At 39.7% G+C, this 17,930-nt stretch overlaps 1 protein-coding gene across 9 annotated transcripts in view; it reads left to right on the top strand.

The window, feature by feature from the left end:
- c2cd5 (C2 calcium dependent domain containing 5) overlaps window positions 1-17,930 on the top strand; it is a 104,441-nt gene that overhangs the window by 838 nt on the left and 85,673 nt on the right. For 5 of the 9 annotated variants that reach the window (XM_078553616.1, XM_078553613.1, XM_078553615.1 and 2 more), the window contains exons 2-6: window positions 4,572-4,673; window positions 8,197-8,283; window positions 10,190-10,361; window positions 16,179-16,274; window positions 16,905-17,060. In XM_078553616.1, coding sequence (XP_078409742.1) covers window positions 4,584-4,673; window positions 8,197-8,283; window positions 10,190-10,361; window positions 16,179-16,274; window positions 16,905-17,060 — 601 coding nt within the window. In that variant the 5' untranslated portion in view covers window positions 4,572-4,583. Of the gene's footprint in view, window positions 1-4,571; window positions 4,674-4,792; window positions 4,927-8,196; window positions 8,284-10,189; window positions 10,362-16,178; window positions 16,275-16,904; window positions 17,061-17,930 lie in introns of those variants that run through there. The other 4 variants (XM_078553621.1, XM_078553620.1, XM_078553619.1 and 1 more) reach the window with 2 other exon arrangements.

Below are 17,930 nucleotides of genomic sequence, written 5' to 3'. Positions count from 1 at the left end.
ACATTGCCCTTTGCAGGAGTTTATTGTGTGCAAATTGGCTGCAGCGCTGCCTACCTTGTAACAGTGACCACACCTCAAAAGAACTTCATTGGCTAAATTGTGATTTGGAACATCCTGAGGTTGTGAAAGGCATTTATATAAAGGAACGTTGTTTCTAAACATTGTATAAGTTGAGTAAAAAACAAACTGGGCAATAATAGGACATAGAATAATAATAGAACAGGAGGAAGCCATTCGAAGTTCTTTGAGCCTACTGCATCATTCAATTAAATCATGAATGATGCTTGATATGCCTGGATACCCTTACCAAAAATCCCTGTCTCAGCTTTCAATTACCCACTGACCTTTGATTGGGGAGGTCAGTTCTGGATTTCACCTACTCATTGTGTCGAAGAATGCTTCCTGATTTCACTCCTGAATGGCTTGGATCTAATTTTAAGATTATACTTCCTGGTTCTGATTCCCAGGCATGGCACGTCACATGCTTTGTCAGAACTGATTGACTAGTTTGGTATTTAGCAAAACTGAGTGGAGAAGCAACAATGGCTACTTTATATATTTTTAAAAAACTAACAGGTTTCCTTCCATTCTCGTAACTTGCGTTGGAGTATAATTGAGTATGGTGTCATGGGATAAAAACAAAGTGCTGGAAAAACTCAGCAGGTCTGGCAGCACCTGTGGAGGGAGAAATACAGTTAATGTTTCGAGTCTAAAACGTCTCTTCAGCACTGAACCCGTGGTCTAGTGGGTAGTGGTTGTCCTCGGATGCCGTAACTCAGCGACATTTAAAGGTTTTAATGTTTAACCTATGTTATTAATGTCCAAAGGTGGTTGAAGAACAACACATCTGAGACTCAACCTGGATCTGTACATTACGTTTTCAGAATGCCATTTGATAATGTTCAAGGATAGGAGCCCTTGCATCTTTTTTTTTCTCAGTACCGTGGGATTGCTGGTGCCAATTTTAACATGACCATGTGCATGTTAGTTGATATTCTGCTTTTTAGAACTAGAACCAAATGCAGGACCTTGCTGAACTGTTTGGCTTCATTCTGTAAATTTGGTTTAAAGGGTCTGTCTTTGTTTTTGTTCTTGCCTTCAAATTCTTATTCATGTTTATGCAATAATAATGTTTGTTACTGAAATATGTCACAGAGTGGATTGAAGTAGAGTGAACCTAATTTCAAAGCAGATTAAACAGACTCCACATTTGTAATATAAAAGCAAAAAACTGCAGATGCTGGGAATCCAAAACAAAAATAAAAATACCTGGAAAAACTCAGCAGGTCTGGCAGCATCTGTGGAGAGGAGCACAGTTAACGTTTTGAGCCCGTATGACTCTTCAACAGAACTAAGTAAAATTTAGTTCTGTTGAAGAGTCACACGGACTCGAAACGTTAACTGTGTTCCTCTCCACAGATGCTGCCAGACCTGTTGAGTTTTTCCAGGTATTTTTATTTTTGTTCCACATTTGTAATGCTAGTTATACTGGTACAGGGCAGAATACTCATATGAAAGTTTTTGGTGAATGAGGATAAAGTATTTATGCATATCTGCTTTTAACTCAAACCACATAGGGGCTGGAGTGGGAGTTGTTGACTGAAAGCCTGAGAGATTGAAAACATGAGCAGTGATTCACGCTTGTTGAAAGAGCTCCTTTTGCCCCAAGTTGCTAGAGCTTGTTCATTTCACTGAAAGAATATTGACAATTCAGTGAAAGGGTTGAAAATGGAGGATTGTTGAAACTTCAAAACTGTTTGTACTGAGCCATGCGTTCACTTTTTTAAAAAATATAGTAATATTTTACATCAACTGTCAAATTGCAGTTATGTAGTATCTTTAATGTGGAGTACCTTGACACTTAATAGATGGGTGCCAGTTAAACAGCTGGTAAGCCAGCAAGGGAAAGGCTGTGAATGCAGGGACTAGATTATTCAGTATCTTAAATAATTATGGCGTGAATGTTTCTTATTTTTATCTATGTAATGCATGCGGCCTTGAAATTTACAGTTTATGCTACCAACTTGCAACCACTAAAGTTTCTGTGAACTATTAATATAGTACGTCTAGTTCCCAAATCTGTCAGAAACATCAATTGTGTATGTGACCCCATATCGAAACAGAAAGCTGGATCAAGCAGCATTAATAAAGATACTTAACATTTTCTTTCAGTATTTTGTAAACAGATACAACATGGACAAGTGCAGAAAGTAACCCCCCTTCCCAGCTGATGTAACTCAGTTGCACCTGTAACTTGTGTGTGTTTGATTTGTTCGCTAAATATTTGAAATGTGAGATGTATCTTCCATGCAATTATAATACTTAATTATGTTTCTATGCATCACAATCATATATCATAAATCTAGTCTGTCCAGAAATTTGATCAACTTTTGTCAACATGTCCGTGTTATGCAAATTCTGTGGAGTGAGTTGAATTATCCAATTATATTATGTTGTATTAAAAAAAACTTAGTAATGCAATAGACAATTTTTTTCAACGTTTATACAGTTTTTCCACACACCTGCTACATATTCATTTGCAGGTCCATTTCTTACCAACAGTGTTCAAAAGCTCCAAAAAGATACAGTAATGTATCAGGTATTTCAAAATGATTTTGTGTATTGTATATTGGTTTTTGTTCAGAGCAGAACACCAAGTGCATGTGTTCCACTCTCAACATCAAAACAACACACTGCACACGTCACCCATTTAATGATGATTGCACGATAACTTCTTATTAATCTTGAGCATGGAACGTACAGCACTGCAAGAGACTGTTGCCTACCTGGCTCAAAACCAATCTAGGAACTATCATATTCCACAGTGCCTCTCATATCCCTCTCTGCATTTTTTTCCCCAAGTTCTTATTCTCTGTATCAGTAACTTCAAGGATCAATCCTTGCTGTGTCCCTTGGCATACCATTGAATGCAATCACTTACTTGCTTACTTGTAACTATCTGAATCTATATGAATGTATTGCTATATTTTATGTCACACTTAATGTCCAAGCTAATTAAAAAGATCCAGCCATTATAAAGATAGTGTCGAACAGACCAGTTCTCTATCTATTAATAATCAACTGCTTTGAAGCATAAGATCTTTATGACAGGTAGTGTTAAAATTGTTATATATCCTAACATTGCATATTGTAATATACTTGCATATGTTTCCTGTGGGATCAGCTGCAATATGTTTTCAAAACATCCGCTGAACCCTCTGCTATATTCCTTGATCCTGGCCTATCGTCACACAGGCTGATACAAAGTCCTGGATAAACCATCACCTAAACTCATTGAGAAAACAGAAGCCATTTTGTTTGGCTCCTACCTGAAATTTGCACTTTGGCCATTTGTTCCACCCCCATCTTTAGCTGCTCACTTAAACTGAATCAGAAAATACATGCCCTTGATGGCCTCGTGTCCAGATATCGCAGAGACCGTTTGCTTGCACCTTTGATACATCAGCCACCTCTAACTTCTCCTTGTCCATTCTGGTGCTTAAACCTACCGCTGTTTTGCCGTCTCAGGGCTCTTTCTCTTTGCCACCCTTCCCAACTCCAGCCGATAATTTCCAAATCACATAGAGCTCTGCATTCTCCAGTGTTTTGTTTTCAAACTCTCTGTTCTTGATTTCAAGTCCTTTCATGGCTTTGCTCTGCCTTATCTTTGTGACCACCTCCAAGCTACTTGCTTCACTCTTAACATGGGTCTGCATGTTCCTCCATCTCCATCCTTCAACTCCACCATCAGTGACATAGTTCTCAGCCACCATGTCCCTGCACTTGAGAATTCTTCACCCACACCTGTGTCTTTTTATTTTTCTCTCCAGCTTCAGAAAGCTTTCCTAGAACTCTGCTTATCATGCATTAATTCTCTCCTACAATCTGCTCAAGTTCACTGCTGCCCCCCTCCCCCCCTTTCCTCTTATAAAGCATTTTGAATTGTTTTGTGATGTGAATGATATTCTAACATGAATTATTAATGCTCTGTTTTGGAAGTTTCGAAGTTAAGATATGTACTTGAATTACATGTATCCAGAAAATCATGAAATAAAAATGTGAAATATTTCCGTAATATGCTTCGGTTAACTCCTGTCAAACTTTTGAATTGCAATTTTTTCCTTGTGGATAGATTTGAACTTTACTTTTGAGGAGCTATTTTCATTGAACTTAAATAAGTTTGCACAATTATGGCACAGTTATAGGTTAAAGTTCATTTTGAAATAAGTAATATTAGATCTTATGCACTAACTCAAGTATTCTCAATATTAATAAGTGGGGACACAGTATTTTCCCCACTCCACTGCAAATGCCAGTGGAGGAATATAGGATAAGATAGAATAGCACCTTTCATTATTGGGAGCTACAATAATTGACCTCATTCTGTCAAATGCTTCTTGTGTGCGAGCTACCGTTGGTTTTACACTGATTGTAAGATTGAGGTTTTCTTTCTGAACTAATGCTTTGGTGCTCTGATTGCATAGCATCTCATCAAGGTTTGAAGTTAAAACAAGTACTCGAAGGAAGATTTAGCAGATACAGCCACGTAACCTACCTTTATTTTTTTGCAGCAAAGACTAACAATGCCGGGGAAGCTGAAAGTCAGGATTGTGGCTGGCCGTCACCTGCCGGTTATGGACAGGGCCAGTGACCTAACCGATGCTTTTGTAGAGGTTTGTATAAACTATGTAAAGTTTCTTATATCGTGATGATTAGTATTTATCAACACACCAGCACTGCAGAAGTGACCCTCAATGCGGTGAATTTGCTATCTTCAACTGTAGGAGATGCCAGTAGATGAGCATCAGTTGCAAGAAGTGCAGCGTGCAAAGCTGAGGAGAGGAAAGAAAACAAAGTAACCAAGAGGCTGCTCAATGTACAAGAGAACTATACAGCCCTCTTGTGAGCTGGGCAAGAATCCTACCAGTAAGCTGTCAGCTGTGAGTCGGTTGGTCTCACTCTCGTCTCTAGAGTCAGTAGGCCTTAGTTTTAAGTCTCTCTCTGGAGGTATAACTTAGCCTGATACTCCAGTGCAGCACTGAGGGAGCCCTGCACTGTCGGAGATGCAGCCTTTTAGATGTTAAATTGAAGCTCTGTCTGCCTCCTCTGGTAAGCATGGAAGTTCCCTTGGCCCTACTTTAAAAGTGTGGAAGGGCCTGGAGTTTATTCCTTGGACGTTACCCAGAAGTTAGACCTGAAATGTGCTCAACGTTGCCAATGTCAAGTTAGCCCAAGCATCCTCCCAATCTCATTGGAATGTTATGTAGAATTAAGTATTATGTGCAGCACAGAAAGAAGCCATTCATCTCATCTAATTTGTGCTGGTATTTATACGCCACACAAGTCTCTTCCCATTCCATCAACCTCATCTCAGCCTTTCAGCATATCTTTTCATTCCTTTTTCTCTCATGTACTCATCCAGTTTCCTTTTGAACGCATCACAACTATTTGTCTCAACCACTTCCTGTGGTAGCGTTCCACATTCTAACCACTCTGAGTAAAGAAATTCCTCCCCCTTTCCCATTGGATTTAATTTGTATTTAAGGCTCCCAGATTTGGATTGCCCCCAAGTGGAAACATTCACTCCGCATCTACCTTTTCCAACCCATTCATAATTTTAAAAACTTCTTTCAGGGCACTTTGAGCTTTCTGTTTTCTAAGGAAAAAACCGTCAATCTGTTCAATCTTTCCCGAAAGCTCTAATATCTCAGTTTTGGGGCCAGATATCTACTATAAATGTGGCCAGATTGGGTATTATACAAGTTTAACATAACGTCACTACTTTTGATTTCTGTACTACTAGAAATAAATCTCAGTGCTTTGTTAGCAGTTTTAATTGTTTTGCTGATCAATGATGATGCTTTTAGTGACTCGTTCACCTCTGTCTCTAGACCCCTTTTCTCTTCTACCCTATGCTCTTTATATCATTTGCTAAGGGGTAGGTGATATTTCTATTTGCTTGAACCTAAAATGGGTGTAAGCAAGTGTAACAATCCAGGCCCAAAGAAAATACAAATCAGTTCTCAGTGAGGCTAAGTAAAACAAAATGGTCAACTTAAAATAAAACATGAAAACAATTACTTTCTTTTCTACCGCACGTCCAAATTATTCTCAATTTGTAGAGACCCTCGGAGTAAGTACATTTGGAAGAAATTCACATTTTGAGAGTTGGGCTGGGCCAGTTTTCCAGGAGAATCTTTTGGCTGGATAGTTTGATGGATGGCGGTTCAAAGATCACAGAGACTTGGGCGCATGTAGTTGCACGCACAGCTCACTTTTGCGTAAAGTTCCAAGACCTTTTAGATAATGCAATACATTTATACCTGAGACATGTGTTATCTGGGTGCAAACCACTTATATGGCTTCAAAGATCATGGAATTTTAGGTGTAAGTGATTTGTGCCCAGGTTATCTGCTATGACCTCTCCTCAAAAAACACTCGTGTCCTGCCTGACTTGCAGACAACAGCCCCATCTCCAACCACCCTTTCCCCTCCAAAGTCCTTAGGTGTACCATCACCACCCAAATCCATGCCCATCTTTCCCGAAACTTTGTTTGAATCTCTCTAATCAGGTTTCCACCCTGCCATGGTATAGGAATGACCCTCATCAAAGTCACAAATTAAATCCTATGTGACTGTGACCATGATAAACTATCGTCCTTGTTCTTCTTGACCTGTTTGCCTCTTTGGCTTCTTGCCTCTCCAGTCAGAACCAGAGATGACTTGCAATGACTTCTTTATCCATTCCCGTATCATTAACTCTGGACTCCCCCTAGGATCTCTCCTTGGCGCCTTCCTATTTCTCATCTGCATGCTGGCCTCAGTGACATGTTGTGAAATCACGTCATCTGTTTCCACATATACCCTAATGGCAACCAGTTTGACCTCACCATCGCCTCTCTCGACCCCTCCACACACTAAATTGACTGCTTGTTCGACATCCAGTACTGGATGTGCAGAGATTTCCTCCAACTATATAGAGGGGAAGCCATTTTCTTTGGTCCTCGCAACAAGCTCTAGCCGCTGACTCCACCTTTCTTCATGAGGCTGAGCAAGACCATTTGCATCCTTACTGTCATATTTGACCCCCGAGACAAGCTTCTTACCACATATCTGTGCCATCACTTGGGCTGTTTATTTCCACCTCCATAATGTCGCTTGGCTCAGCCCTAGCTTCAGCTCATTGTTTGCTGAAATCCTCATCCAGGCTTTGTTAACTTTGGACTTGACTATTCCAACACTCTCCTTACCAGCGTCCCATCTTGCACCCTCCATAAATTGAGCTCGCCCAAAATTTTGCTGCACTTAACCTAAGTCCCATTCATCCATCACCCATATGCGTGTTGACCTTGCATTAGCTTCTGGTCTGATAGCACCTCAATTTTAAAATTCTCACCCTTTTAAATCCCTCCTTTGCTTCGCCCATCTCTATCACTGCAACTGTCTCCAGCTCTACCACCCTCTGAGATCTCTATGGTTCCTCCAATTCTAGCCACTTGCACATCTTGTGTTAATTGCTCCACCACTGGTGGCCATCCCTTCAGCTGCCATGGTCATAAACTCTGGAATTCCCTTCCTAAACCCCTCTATCTTTCCTCCTTTTAAGGTGTCCTTGAAACCTACATCTTTGACTAAGCTTTTGGCTATCTGCCTTAATATCTCTGTATGTGGCTCAACATCAGATTGTGTTTGATCATGCTTCTATGAAGCATTTTGGGAACGTTTTAGTACATTAAAGTACTACATGAATGCAAATCGTTTTTTTTGTCTCTGGACGCAAAATATGAAGCAAACTCTGAGACCAGAGTTCTTCAATTGTCCTCAGTCAACAAAAAGAAAGTCAAATTTTGTGGTCATTTATCTCCTTGTTGTTTGTGGAACCTTGCTGTGAGTAGATTTGGTGCTGCAATTTCTTATTTTCCAACAATAACTGCACTTTAAAGCATTTCATTGACTGCAAAACACTTCAGGTCATTTTGAGGTTGAGTAAGATTCTAAATAAGTGCATGAACGGGTCATTTGTAAGCATTTTCTGCCTGCGAATAGATGCAAAATTAATCCCTAGGGAAAAGACTGTGCTCCAAATATTCTCCCTGTTCCAAATATTCTCCCTGCTCTGATTAAAGGAGAAAATGTATGACAGCGGGGATTAAAAAGAAATGTATAATCCTCCCTACGACCTTTGTTTCTTGGCAGGTAAAATTTGGTAATACAACATTTAAGACTGATGTGTTCCCTAAATCTCTCAACCCCCAGTGGAATTCAGAATGGTTTAAATTTGAGGTAAGATTTGTATCAGCTTATGTCCTACCATAAGATAACGCAAAATAAAATTTGACTGGGCAAGTTGAATATGCATTTTGTTCTTTGTATGGTGAGTCTAGTCCTGGTCTTCCCCACAAGTGGAAACATCCTCCAGGTATCGACCCTATCAAGTCCCCTCAGGGTCTTATATGTTTCAATAAGATCACCTTTCATTCTTCTAAACTCCAATGGGTATACGCCCAACCTGTTCAACCTTTCCTCATAAGATAAGCCCCTCATCCCAGGAATGAGTCGAATGCACTTTCTCTGAACTCCTTCTAATGTTCAAATAGAACATTTTTCATCCTTTTTCAAATAAGGAGACCAAAACTGTACACAATGGGCAGAATTTTACAGGCCCTCCCACCGGCTGGACCTTCCAATCCCGCCGAAGTCAATGGAGTTTTGAACGGCTCACCACATTTTGCAACAAGGCCTTAAAATTCCACCCAATATTCCAGATGTAACCTCACCAAGGCTCTCTGTAGCTGCAGCAAAACTTCCCTACTTTTGTATTCCATTCCCTTTGCAGTAAATGCTAACATTCCATTTGCTTTCCTAATCACTTGCTGTACTTGCTTAATAACTTTTTGTGATTCATGTACCAGGGCATTCAGATTCCTTTATACCACCAAGTTTTGCAATCTCTCTCCATTTAAATAATATACTACTTTTTTTATTCTTCTTGTCAAAGTGGACAAGTAACATTTTCCCACGTTATATGCCATCCGCCAAGTTTTTGCCCACTCGCTTTGCCCTATCCTTGAGGCTCAATATACAAAGGGCACAATTCTTCTTTTCATTGTGTGATTTGTGAAGTTGCACAGTAGTTAGACGGATTTGGACATCTTAATCAAATACAAACCTTTGTTTGCCCAAATTTTGTAGTGTATAGGCAGAGCAGAGGAAGCTTTACACTTCTAGCTGTGCTGTGCTATCTGACCTGGCAGCCATTGATGATCAAACTAGACTCCTGATGACAGTATTCAAGACCCAGTTATATTTATTTTTCATGGTACCACCTGTTAACATTAGACAGATAATGTGATATTTCCTCTGCCTGTGGATTGGCTGCCTTTTACCCTCCTTCCTCCACTGATCTTTCCTCCCCTGCAACCACCATTTTACTCCTCTCCCTGTTGTCTCTGCCTACAGCTGTCTGAGCCCTCCATTCAATTCTGTTTCTCTGCTTCCCAGTTTCTGAATTCATCCCTTAGCTGCAAAGCTAGATTACCACATTTCCTGGGCATGCTTCGCTCTTAAATGTAACATTGAATATTCCTTGGACTATATATATTAAAAATAGCCCAGGTGTACTGTGGAAGTCTGATTTACATATGATAATGAGATACCCTGCTTCTTCCCAGACTATGGACACCTCATTACCCATCTCTGTATAAATGGCAGCAAATGTTTACATGTTGGGCTGGGGAAGGTTACAGTCTTTTAGGGTTTAGCCATCCCTTTCCCCCACCCCACCCGCTCCTGACCCCCCACCCCGAATACCTCACACCTGTCATGGGTGGGTTAATATTGAGGCCATTCTGTATGGATGGGCTGAATGGGTTTCATCATTTGTACTACCTTGTAGCTTTGAAGGTGCCTAGCTTTATCATAGCAACAAAAGAGTACATTGCATGGTTTAATGCTCCTGTCCATAAGACAAGATCTGATGAGTAATGCCGCAGAAGCTCTACTTAGTGTGTGGGTATGAGAATGAAAACAATGTAATTATCCTCTTATAAATTTAACTGACACCTCAACACTTCATGAATATGGCAAAGAGCAGAATTTACAGCCTGTAAAAACTGAGTTTAATCACACAAAACAGTTAAATGCCTTTTCTGCAGTCGATTCAGTTAAATAACTGGAAATGTGCTTGCAGGTTGATGATGAAGACTTGCAAGATGAACCACTACAGATCACGGTTCTGGATCATGATACCTACAGTGCTAATGATGCTATTGGAAAAGTATACATTGATATTGACCCTTTGTTATCCAATGAAACTGCAGCCATTCTGTCTGGCTGGTTTCCAATTTATGACACTATTCATGGTGAGTATAACTTGATTTCTATTGGTAGACTACTTTTCTGGTGAGGACCACTGACAGTATACTTCAATCCTGTCTATCTCAGGCTAACTTTCCTGTTTTCAGTGAGTGCTGCCATTCATATGATCCATAGTGCAGTACTATTTAAGTACAATAAGTTATGAATATAATCTTAGGAGTTGAAAATCTGGCTTTTCCTGGGCTCCATCTTTATTTGTTACCTGGTGTGGTCATAATGTTCTGTTTTAGATAATGTTTGCATGCAAATATATTCAGCATCATAGCTCTTTCAAATTTATAATGCAAATAAAAGTGAAAATGAACCCAGTGGCTATCTTTCTTCTGCAATGTTGAAACTGTTAGGAACTATAGATAGTTTAAGTAAGTTATTTTTGCATTTGTGGGTGTTAGGAATGAGTTTTACCTTTAATTTTAATTTGTGTTTCTGTGTTGGTGTTAAGAAATGAGGGAGCTTGAGTTTTAGTTTCATTTTAAAAGTTAAAAGCTAAAAGTCTGTGGGTTTGTTGGTATACCTGCATTCTAATGACGTTTTATGACTCTTGAAGTAGAAAAACTGGGCTGTTGCCTAACAACAGGGGGCCCACAGACACAGGGAGAAGCAGAACTGCAGTTTTTTAATTCAGTTGAAACCAGGAGCCAGGAGAAGCTGGAAACATCAGAGGGAACTGCAGAGAGAGCAGTTTTCCTGAAAGAACCAAAAGATCCCAAAGTCAAGGAGTGAGACAGAAAGGAGGGGCCCCAAGAAAACCTTCTCATCAAAGAAAAAGAACAGAATCTCAGAATTTTAACAGTACAGAAGGAGGCCATTCGGCCCATTGTGTCTGCACCAGTTTTCCAAATGAGTATTCTGACCTAGTGCCATTGCCCTGTCTTTTCCCCCGTACTCCTGCATATTATTTCTATTCAAATAATCATCTAATTCCCTCTTGAATGCGTCGATTGAACCTGCCTCCACCACACTTCCAGGCAGTGCATTCCAGACCCAAATCACTCACTGTGTGAAAAAGTTTTTTCTCACATCCCATTTGCTTCTTTTGCAAATCATTTTAAATCTGTGCTCTCTCGTTCTTGATCCTTTTACGAGCGGGAACAGCTTTTCCCTATTTACTCTGTCCAGCCCCCTCATGATTTTGAACATCTCTATCAAATCTCCTCTTAGCCGCCTTCTCTCCAAGGAGAACACTCTCAACCTCTCCAATCTATCTTTGTAACTGAAGTTTCTCATCCCTGGAACCATTCTTGTAAACCTCTTCTGCACTCGTTCCAATGTGTTCACACCCTATAATGTGGCAACCAGAACTGTACACAATACTCCAGCTGAGGTCTAATGAGTGACTTTTATGAATTCAGCATAACCTCCTTGCTCTTATACTCTATGCCCCTATTAATAAAGCCCAGGATACTATATGCTTTATTAACTGCTCTCTCCACCTGTCTTGCCATCTTCAATGATCTACGCACATATACACACAGGTCTTTCTTTTCCTGCACCCCATTCAAAATTTTACCCCTCATTTTATATTGTCCGTCAATGTTCTTCCTACAAAAATGCATCACCTGACAATTCTCCACATTGAACTTCATCTGCCACCTATCTGCCCATTCCACCAACTTGTCCATGTCCTTTTGAAGTTCTACACTGTCCTCCTCGCAGTTTACAAACTCCCAAGCTTCGTATCATCTGCAAACTTTGAAATTACCCCTTGCACATTAAGATCTAGATCATTAATATATATCAGGAAAAGCAAGGGTCCCAATACCGACCCCTGGGGAACTCCAATACAAACTTTCCTCCAGCCTGAAAAATATCCATTGACCATTATTCTCAGCTTCCTATTTTTCAGCCAATTTTGTATCCACATTGCTACTGTTCCTTTTATTCCATGAGCAATAACTTATCTCACAAGTCTGTTATGTGGCACTGTATCAAATGCATCATATGCATCCATGTGCATCATATCAACGGCATTACCCTCATCAACCTTTTCTGTTAGTTCTTCAAAAAACTCCAAGTTAGTCAAACATGATTTCCCTTTTAGAAATCCAAGCTGGCTCTTCCTTATCACCCCATGTTTTTCCATGTGACTATTAATTCTATCCTGAATAATTGTTTCGAGAATCTTTCCCACCACTGAAGTTAAACTGACTGGTCTGTAATTGCTGGGCTTATCCTTATAACCTTTTTTGAACAAGGGTGTAATGTTTGCAATTCTCCAGTCCTCTAGCACCCCCCCCCACCCCACAAGTCCAGGGGAGACTGAAAATTATGGCTAATGACCCTGCAATTTCTCTTCTTACTTCCTTCAATATCCTTGAATGCATCTTGTCCGGCCCCAGTGCCTTGTCAACTTTAGGTACCAATAGTCTGTTCAACACTTCCTTCTTATCAATTTTGAACCCTTCTAGTGACAGAGTTTCTTCATCTGTCATCATGGCCTGGGTAGTGTCTACCTCCTTGATAATACCTCAGCCATGGCCCTTTTGTCCATGTGTAAATTCCCTTTTAGGTCCCTAAGCAGCCCTACTCCTCCTTTTACCACCCTTTTACTATTTATATGCCTATAGAAGCCTTTGGGATTCTCCTTTATGTTGGGTGCCAGTCTTTTCTCATAATCATTCCTCGTTTCTCTAATTTGCTTTTTTACCCCCCTTTGAACCTTCTGTGTTCCTCTCTGTTCTCAATTGTAGTTTCTACCTGATACCTGTCATAAACACACTTTTTCTTTTTTATCTTAATTTCTATCTCCTTTTTCATCCAGGGAGCTTTGGATTTGTTTACCTTACCATTCCCTTTCGATGGAATAATACTTGACTGTGCCTGAACCAATTCTTCTTTGAAAGTAGCCCATTGGTCAGCTGCAGTTTTTCCCGCCAATCTTTCATTTGCCTATCTGGCCCAGCTCCGTTCTTGCCCCCTTCAAAGTCGGCTCTCGCCCAGTTAATTATTTTGACTCTGGATTTCCAACTTCCATGGTACAATTGGAACTTGATTGCTGCCTGGGTTCCTGAGGCTTAGGAAACCCAGCAGCAAAATGAAGCAGGAGTTGCCAGCTCCAACAGGTAAATGCCTTTTATAGCACTACTTGTGAGCCAGGAAAAGCGGGAATGATATCCCCCCCCCCCCTCTGCCGCTCTTCAAGGAAGGCTTCAATCTTCCTTTTGCCTATCTTGGCCTCGCAAGATGATGCTGCGATTGACGACCTCCCACCAACTCCAAAACCTGCAGCTACTTAACTAAATTATTTTTTAATCTCTTTGCTCCACGTTTTTCCTGCCGCTTTGTGATTGCCAGGGTTTGTCCCCAAGGATTCCCCTGCCTGCAACCTCTTGCCATTTGTTTTCCCACCCGGCAACCAGTGAGCTTGTCAATTTGACTGGTTGCCGAATGACGAACAAAAGAGAAAAGGTAGTAAAAGGTTCTGCAGTTAAATTCAGCAAGACCTTTGTGTCCCTGGTGTCAACAGGTTTCCCCATGCCCCCCAGAACCCTCCCCACCTCCCTGTAAACATAGAAGCCATGATGGTTTAATGTGTTGAAATTCTTCCCTCTCACAGTAATAATTTACACTTATATTGCACCTCTGACATAAGGTTCAGTGTTTCATAGTTAATGGAAGGGAATGAAAAAGAGTGATTAGGAGGAATCACTGAAGACCTGAATAAAAAAGCATCAGTAAGCATCGATGATCGTCATTTCATTTTAAGCTTTGTCCGTATGTTGTTTCTGTTTTAATGTGGCAAAAGTTGGAATGTGTAATGTAAATTTATCCATTTGGTGTAAAATAACTGGTGTTAGAGCAGCTTAATTCACCTTGTTGTCCTTGGATCCATAAATCAGAAAAACAGATCCATAAATCAGAAAAATATCTGGCAGAAGAATGGAAAAATGCTACAGGCACCGATTTGCCCTAAGCTACTTTACCACTTATGAGTGCAGCATGAAGGTTTCTGTGCCAAACAAATGTAGTCCAGATTTATCCCAGAAATCTTGCGCATGAAATGCACAAGATTAAAGGAACATTTATCTAACTCTCAATCATTAATCCCATGTTGAAAAGTCATCAGATTTTGTTTTGATGGTAACTCGACCAAGAAAGCAATCGTCAATAGTCCCAGTGTTAATCACTTCTTACTGGGCACAGCAAGAATTTCCCAGTACGATTTGTATCACAGCCTGGCGAATGAATAATTTACAGTACAACAATAAAATTACATTCTGAACTTCCTGACTCTCACAAATAAAGCAGGTCCTAGAAGTGAGCTTCAAAGCTTCTTTTGACCCAGAAACCTTTATTTTGTCATTTTTTTGCTTGACGTAGTTGTTGGAAAAGAATCCAAATCAATAAGTCCAATAAGCGCTGAAGGATGGAGGAGGGGAAGGAAGACAGCAAAAAGCATTTGAAACTAATATACTTTGAGCAACAGTGGAATGAGTAAAATAAAAACAAAAATACCTGGAAAAACTCAGCAGGTCTGACAGCATCTGCAGAGAGGACACAGTTAACGTTTCGAGTCCGTATGACTCTTCAACAGAACTCTGTTGAAGAGTCATATGGACTCGAAACGTTAACTGTGTTCCTTTCCACAGATGCTGTCAGACCTGCTGAGTTTTCCCAGGTATTTTTGTTTTTGTTTTGGATTTCCAGCATCCGCAGTTTTTTGCCTTTATCTTAGTGGAATGAGTAGCTTGCTTGTGCAGCTCTGCTTCCAGTTTTAAACACAGTAGCTAGAATTTTATAGGGCCCTCGGGGATGGGCTGGGTGGCGGGAAAGCTAGCAAAACAGGCGAGATGCCTTTCTGCCATCATGGCATTTTGCCATTGGCAGGGTAGGTAACAGATGGCTGCCTGGAACCAAGTTGAGCCACTTAAGTGGCCAATTAAGAGCCTCTTCCCATCTTTACTGGCATTTTACCAATAGCAGGGGGCACTCCACCACATGGGGAGACTTCCAGATAAACCCTTAGTACTCATGCTTAACAAAAACCATTCTAATCTCAGTTTTGAAATATTCAATTGATCTACAGCCTCAACAGCTTTTTAGGGGAGTGAATTTCTGATTTCCACAAGCCTTTTTGTGAAGAAGTGCCAGTTGACATCACCTCTGAACGGCCTAGCTCTAATTTTAAGGTTATGTTCCCTTGTCCTGGACTCCCCACCAGAGGAAATAGTTTTTTTCTATCTATCCTATCAAGTGCCTTAATTACTTTATGCACCTCAATTATCCCTTCGTCTTTATACTTAAGGGAAGACAAACCTAGCCTATGCAACCTGTCCTATTGTTTAACTCTTTTAGCCCCTGCATTAGAGGAAGGAAGACAGGTCAGTGTCTGTGATGTCCTATATGTAACAGATCTCCAATGTTGCAAATGTACAGTTGAGGGACATATTGCAATAATGTATGCTGGTTATCATTTGATCAGTTAATGATAATGTGACACGGTTAACCTTTCGGCGTTGGTGATGCCTTGTATCAGCTGCATGGAGTAAAGTGGCCCTCTTTTCCATGCAATTCAAGCTGGAGAAAAAGAAATGAACTGAAAGCTGAATAAAACAAATATAAACTTCAAAGTACAATAAAGCAAAATATGACTGTAATTTCAAAAAAACCAATACTAAGGTTTAGACAATATTTGAGCTTTGTTCTTGTGGTTCATTTCATTCACTTTCATCGTCTTCAAAAATCCAACAAAGTTAGGTACATGTTAACTGGAAGGCCATTTGTAAAGGTAATGATCTTTTCTGATTCCATGCTTGGCTCTTTCATTTGATTGTAATATTCAAATTGTATTTTTTAAACAGGTATCAGAGGGGAAATTAATGTTATGGTGAAAGTAGATCTCTTCAATGATTTGAACCGCTTCAGACAATCTTCATGTGGAGTCAAGTTCTTCTGTAGTAAGTTTTTGTCCTAAGTTCGAGTTTTTATAAATTCCAAATACATATTACATATTGGCAGTTCACAAATAGTCAGTTTAGTCAAACATGCAATTCCTTGGATACCTTTTTATTTTTTAAAAGGTTTATGTTGAGCATTTGATCATACAAAGGTGATAGATGTCTCTGCTGGTGAATAACTCAACTTTCTGCACCTATTTTCAGCATCAAGCGTTTTCAGGTCATGTAACAAAACCACATACAGAGTAAAGTTCCCTCTATCTCTCCACCAATATTGTACAACTTCGGAGTTTACGCTGTATTCTTGATGTTTTCAATTCTTAACTAGCACTGTTGCTGGAGGTGTTTACTGCCAAGCTATCAAACCATCAAGCTTTTCTCAATAGGCAGGTAGTCACTAAGGTCGAGTTTGAGATGGCCAAAATACATCTTCCGCAGGACCCTTGCACAACCAGCAGAGAAAGAAAACTTTCATAGAATCACAATGGTTACAGCACAGTCTGAATTCAAATCACAGACAGGAAATTTAAGGTTTCAAATTGCAGTATCACCCCAGTATGCCTTTTTAAACTTTCTTTATAACCATTTTGTTTTTTGTAGAGTAAGGTCTGAAATGTATTTTCTCCACAGCTGCTTCTATTCCTAAATGCTATAAAGCAGTAACGATCCATGGGTTTGTTGAAGAATTGGTAGTAAATGAGGATCCAGAGTACCAGTGGATTGACAGGATACGCACACCAAGGGCATCAAATGAAGCCAGACAGAGGTTAATATCCCTTATGTCAGGTAAAAAAAATCTCAGGTTCTTTTTGACAATATTTGTTGATGTAGGTGTATTTTCTATAAGGTGTAATTGCTCAGAAATTAGTTTGCACTGTGCTGTATGCAACATATTCAGAGATTTTGGGATGGGGTGTTTTGTATTAATTATAGAAGCTACGATCCAAGATTGGTGCAGTTAAAGATTGGAGTAACCAATGGCTAGAATCTTCACAAATCTGAGTTGGTTTAGCAGTATGTTACAATGCAGTAATATGTTGAGAGTCTGATAATTTATCAAGTCCTGGGATTGAAGGTTGAGGTGTCTGCATTATCAGTAATACAATTGGTGGAATATACAGTTGGCAAATTTCTAATTGTGAGAAGTTTGTAAATTTCCATACAGACTTGATTTGAATTTTTGATGCCCTTTAAGAAGCTGACAAGACGAGCTTTCAAATAACCATAAATATCAGAATTGTGCTCATTGTTTCTCACCGCAAATGCTGATTGATCTGCTGTGTAATTCCAGCATTTTGTGTTTTATTTTAATTTCAACTTCGCAGAATTTGAAGTTTATTTTTAATTTGTAAAATTGTAATTGTTCATTTTTGGCTGACTCGTTTACTTATGTTCACTTAACCATTATTATCCTGTTGCAAAGTACCATCTGCTCATTGAGCTTCAAGAGTATGAGCATTTTACAGTTTCAAATGTTAAAACTACAGTTGTTGCTGTTATGTTGGTCACTGTGTCCTGTCTCCACCAGTAAACCAGGTGTGTTTGATGTTATTCCAGTGACAGGTATTTATTGTGGCAAAATGTTGATTCACAATAAGTATTCATGTTAAAATAAAACTCTTTCTAAGAGCTAGAGATAGAACTAACTGAAACTCT

Source organism: Cetorhinus maximus, chromosome 12 (assembly GCF_964194155.1).
Source record: "Cetorhinus maximus chromosome 12, sCetMax3.hap1.1, whole genome shotgun sequence".
NCBI classification, from domain to species: Eukaryota; Metazoa; Chordata; class Chondrichthyes; order Lamniformes; family Cetorhinidae; genus Cetorhinus; species Cetorhinus maximus.
This window is presented reverse-complemented; position numbering and strand designations above follow the sequence as displayed.